This window comes from Corapipo altera, unplaced genomic scaffold (genome assembly GCF_003945725.1).
Source record: "Corapipo altera isolate COAL_440 unplaced genomic scaffold, ASM394572v1 58574, whole genome shotgun sequence".
NCBI lineage: Eukaryota > Metazoa > Chordata > Aves > Passeriformes > Pipridae > Corapipo > Corapipo altera.
The window spans coordinates 1-5,575 of record NW_020885820.1 but is presented as its reverse complement, the minus strand read 5'-3'; the positions used below and the strand labels follow the sequence as shown (position 1 = coordinate 5,575).

Sequence of the window (5,575 nt, the reverse complement as noted above, 5' to 3'; positions counted from 1 at the left end):
GGGGCAAGAAGGCCAAGGGCATCGTGGCCTTTGTGGAGAAGAGTGTGGCCAGCAGGAGCAGAGAACTGATTGCCCCTCTGTGTTGGGCACTGCTGAGGCCCCACCTCGAGTGCTGTGTCCAGTTCTGACCCCTCAGTGCAAAAAGGCCACTTGATTCCAAGAGATTCTGCAGTCTCCCAGCTTTCCTTCAGATCCATGAGGCCCTGCAGTGTCACAATGGCCCTTTGATTCCATGAAGTTCCACACTCTCCCACAATTCCTCTGCTTCCATGAGCTTCGCAGTGTCTCAATAGGCCCTTGACTCCATGAGGTTCCAAACTGTCCCAGGGTTCCTTTGCTTCCAGGAGACCCTGAAGTGTCACAACAGCTCATTGATTCCCTGAGTTTCTCTGGTGTCACAAGGACCCCCTTGATTCCAACAAAGGCACCGTATCTAAATTTGTTCTTTGCAAACTGTCCTTGCTGTCACCTCCTGGCAGTGGCTTCATGGCCCCTGTCAGAGCCAACCCTGTCCCTGCACTGACCCAACTCTGCTGCCCCACAGATGCTGGATCAGGAAGGGAAGGCCCACGGTGCAGGGCAGTGCACTGGGACTCATCCTGGAAGGGACCTCGGCAGGTTTCTGGGCCAAACCAAAGCACAACCAGTGGAGAAAGGGACACAGGGATGGGCAGTTTGTGTGCTCTGCCATCTCAGGGGGAGATGTAGAGCTACAGGGACACCCAGCCAATGTGGATCCCTCCAGGAGATGGTTCCCATGTCTCATCTAGGCAGTGGTTGCTCCGGTTTGATGTTCACTGGTGGTTACACCCACCCACACCCACCCCAGTCTCATGTGCACACACACCAGTCTCACCAGAGTCTGGCCCCCCAGAGAACACAAGACCCCATCATTTGTGCTTCCCACTCCAGAAAGTGGCACTTGGACCTCCCTCCAAACCCAGAGCACAGAGTTCCCTTGTCCTAAAAGGTTCTTGGCAATGGAGGGATGAAGCAAACGGGACAGACTGTGGGGATCCCTTGCCAGGCATGGCCAGGGATGGGCACTGACCACTCACCTGTTTGCACGTGACCAGTGAATCTGAAAAATCGGCCCAAAAGACTGCTCAGAGACATTTGTTTATCTTTAAGCAGCGAGGTATTTGTTTATTCAACGTTGGGAGCAAGTCAGCTCGCGCTGGACAAACTTGCTCAACTTGCAAGTGCAAAACTAAGCCATTTTATACACTTTAGATACATGGTTACATCATTTATTATACATATTAATAAGTAGGCTGGTCTCTGGGCAGAGTCTTTCCAGACATGCCCATTCTTCTGCTGTGGGGGTCTTCTCCTCAAGCCTTCATCCCTCTGGTGGTCGCCATGGACGTCTTCCCCAATTTGACCTCTTCAATCAGGTGACCTGAATTCTTCAAGCTTGCAAAATCCTGACTCTGGGCCTTCTAGATCTTATTCAAACGTCTAGTTTCCCTAATTTATTACTGTGTGTGTACTACTCCTATTCTTTCTGTAACAAGGCCTTTGGTCCAGTGAGCAGAACAGAACATGAGATTAACCAGTGCTCCGAAAATGTTCTTCCAGTAAAACAGGTATTGGGTTTCTTAGCAGGCCAAGATGTCTCAGTTAACTCTTTTAGGCCTGGCTCCTGTTTCAATCCTCCTTCTGACCCTTCTTGTGGATGGGCATCACATGAGCACCTCCACTCATCGGGTCCTCCCTAGTGAGCCAGGACTGATGGTAAATGATGGAGGGTTTCTGCTGAGCTCTCCCTCCAGCTCCCTCAGCACCCTTGGATGAATCCCTTCTGGTCCCATAGACTTGGGAGTGTCTCAGTGGCTCAGCAGATCACCAACTGCTTCCTCCTGGATTACAGAGGGTCCATTCTGCTCCCTGTCCTTGTCTACCAGCTCAGGGGGCTGGTTGTCCTGAGGATAACAGGCCTTTCTGTTAAAGACTGAGGCAAAGAAGGCATTAAATGCCTTGGTCTTTTCCTCATCCTTGGTGACAATGTTCCCCCCGGTGTCCAATAAAGGATGGAGATTTTCCTGTCCTCTCCTTTTCTTGATGATGTATTATATAAACCCTTTTTATTACCCTTTACAGAAGTAGCCAGATTGAGTTCTAGCTGACCTTTTACCTTTCTAATTTTCTCTCTACGTGGCCTAACAACATCCTTGTACTCTTCCTGAGCTGCCTGCCCCTTCTTCCAAAGGTCATAAACCCTTTTTTTCCCCCAGTCCCAGAAAAATTCCCTGCTCAGCCAGGCCAGTCGTCTTCCCTGCCAGCTCATCTTGCAGCACACATGGACAGGTTGCTCCTGTACCTTCAAGATTTCCTTCTTAGAGTATGTCCAGCCTTCCTGGACCTCTTTGTTGTTAAGGACTGTTTTGCAGGAGGCTGCCTCAACCATTTCAGTGTCCTGAACAGGCCAGAGTCCACCCTCCAGAAGTCTAAGGTAGAAGTTTTATTGATCCCTTCCTTACTTCACCCAGAACTGAAAACTCCATCATTTCATGGTTGCTGTGCCCAAGACACCTCCGACCACCACATCTCCCAACAGCCCTTCTCTGTTCAAATCTTTCATCTCTCTTGACCAAGCATTATTGCCTTGCCAAGTCTCCCATCTCCCTTGTCCCCGTTCCCCTTGACCTTCCCAAATCTGCCATCATGTTGGGAGCAGCTTTCTGATGACATTCATGACCTCTGACTCTTTGCCTTCCCACAAATCAGCTGGGGGCTACTCAGCTCCTGTGACAGAAGTGACCTCACAGGTGGCATCCAGAGGGACAATGAGCTCCTGGGCTGTTGGTCCCTGCCCAGTGCACCCAGCAGTCCTGCACCGCTCCTGAGGTACCTGCCTCAGCTCAGACCTTCCAGCTCGTGCTCCAAAAGAGCTCCCATAGGTCCTAGGACACTTTTCCCAGTCCCACATGAGGGCTTCAGCTACCCCAGAGAATGCTGGAGGCACTGGTGACCTCTCTGCAAACAACTGACTCAAGCCCTGAATGTAGATTTTAGGAAATAGTGGAACCCCCTGACATGAAGACTTCTATGTACTCTCTGGAGAAGTCTTCCTTCCCACATTCATGAATGTTCTTTATGCAGTCATTTCCCAAACACATTTTCTACCAACAGTTTGAGTGGTGAAACATTGCTCAGAGGTTCTTCTCAGTTGCTATTAGCACATTTTATGTCTCTACTTCTTCCCCACTTTTTTTTTTCCTCTCTACTCTTTGATGAGCTTTCAAGGAAAAGATTGCTTGAATTGTGGGATAACTCAGATTGGAAGGGTTTCCTTTGCAATGGCCCTTGCACCAGTGTCTTCAATTGGATCAGGTGTGACTTTGGTCTGATTAATTCTTATAATCCACCTGACCTGTGGTCCTGCACACCCCCTCTGGCATCTGTAAGCATCTTCCAATTAATTCAGTTTTACTCAGCTGTGCAGCAGAAGCTGCTCCAGGGATCTCTGAAGCCGTCAGATTCTCCACCCAGGACGGCAATCGCTACATTTATGCCCAAGAAAAGGCCTGGGCACAGCAGGATCTGCCCATCTCTAGGACTGCCTGGACTTCCCTGCAGGGTGTCCCTGGAGAGGTCCCACACAATTCAGTCCAACAGTTGATTTGGAAGGTGACTCAAAATTTGTGCTCCTTTTGGAGTTTGTTAATTTTTAAGGATCTTGACTGAATTCAGTCACTTGGTTTCAAGCTGATGGGCTCTCTCAGACCAGTCTCTCCTCTTGTCTATGTGGACAATGAGCTGGGACCACTCAGGGGACTAATGACTTCAGTGCTCTGGCTGCACATCAACACAGCTTTGTTTCACTGCTTCAAACCCACCATCCCCTCTTCTCCCTCTGGCATTTCAAATCACCCTGTTTTTGGAACCATGTGCTCTGCTCCTCCCTGCCTAAAAACAAAATCAAAAGATGAAAGGAAAAATGTCAGTCTTTATTGCACATTTTTTCTCATACTTCTTTCTGTGAACTGTGTATTTTCATTTAAAAACATAACAACTTAATTAATCGGAGATTTGAGGCTTGAATAATGAGTTTCATCTGCTCCACTGCAGGCCCTTATGGGAACTTGTGTTCTCCAGGCTCCCTCTATAGTCAGTGGAGACAAGAGAAGGCTCTGGAGGCTGGGTTCTCCCAGTCTAAAACTGGCAGGCAAAGGAAAGGTTACAAATCTCTTCCTGGCTCTGTTCTCTTGCTCTGCATTTGGGTTGGAACATTTGACAGCAATAGCAGCGAGCAACTGTCTGGCAACAAGGGCCTTTTTGTGCAGATGGGTGTGAGGTGGGACTCTGGGACACACTGTGTGGATCCATAATAAATTTGGGTCATTATTTAGAGTACTAAAAAGACAAGTTATACTTGGTCCCTATTCTGCCCTCCCCTCTCTTTTCCTGAAGAACCAGAGAGCAAGAAGCTGTGGCAGAAAGCAGGGGATTGCAAAATACTTGATATTGCTTATTTTGAAATCAACAGATTCTCAGGGATTCCCAGTGCAAAAGGCAAACACTGAAAAGTAGAAACAAGAGCTTTAAACATGCAGAGTGGATGTGATTTCATGGTTTAGCATCTGTGCAGTAGAAGAGAGGCTTTTGGCACAGAGGTGTGACAGATGTTTGCCAGAGGTCTGAGTGAGCTTGGAATTTCCCAGGAATGGGGTGAAATAGCCAACAGCCTCTTCAGAATCCTCTGTTCTGGTGAAAGAATTCTTTGTGAGTATTTGGCAAAGTAGAAATAAGGCAACAAAATCTCTGAGGACTCTAAGTGAAATGTGAAACAGAAAAATCAGGGTGTGAGAATTGCTTGAAGGACGATCTCTGTGCTGTACAGGAAGACTGCAGGAAAAGAAAGGAGCAGAGAGGGAAGGATAGAACATTTTGTCCAGCCTGTGAAATTATCCCTCTTGGTTTTGCCATGTTCCTGTCCCGGCAGGATGAACTGAAATTCAGCATGGGAGCAGCAAATGAAACAGCAGTTACTGAGTTCATCCTAGAGGGTTTCCCAGGGCTTGATCAAAGCCTGCAGCTGTTTCTCTCTGTGATCCTTCTGCTCATGTACCTGACAACAGTGACAGGGAATGCAACCATCATTTTCCTCGTGTGTGTGGATCACCACCTGCAAACCCCCATGTACTTTTTCATTAGCAACCTGGCGTTCCTGGAAATCTGGTTTACATCCTCCACAAGCATCAAATTGTTTGCCATCCTGAGTTCTGACCAGAAAACCATCTCACTGAGCAGCTGATTTGCCCAGTCCTATTTCTATTTTGCCCTGGGCTGCACAGAGTTTGTCCTGCTTGTTGTCATGGCCTTTGACCGCTGGGTTGCCATCTGCCAACCCCTGCACTACGCTGCCACCATGGAGCCTCAGCTCTGCCTCTGCCTGGTTGTTGCTGCCTGGCTCATCGGCTTCACCCTCCTGAGCTACCGCCTGCTCTTCCTCTCTCAGCTGTCCTTCTGTGGCTCCAACAGGATCCCCCATTTGCTTTGTGACAACTCCCCCTTATTCAAACTGTCCTGCTCTGACACCAGCCTGCTTTGGAAAATAGACTCTGTTTTC

The 5,575-nt window shown here is 48.6% G+C and overlaps 1 protein-coding gene across 1 annotated transcript; it reads left to right on the top strand.

Annotated features, from left to right (window-relative positions):
* Positions 1–4,848: 4,848 nt before the first annotated feature.
* On the top strand, positions 4,849–5,569 carry LOC113940828 (olfactory receptor 6F1-like; the record flags this gene model as incomplete). The annotated part of the gene is given in 1 exon segment (XM_027631980.1): positions 4,849–5,569. A coding segment is annotated over 1 exon segment (639 nt), but the record flags the coding sequence as incomplete, so codon positions are not given.
* Between the last annotated feature and the right edge of the window lie 6 nt (positions 5,570–5,575).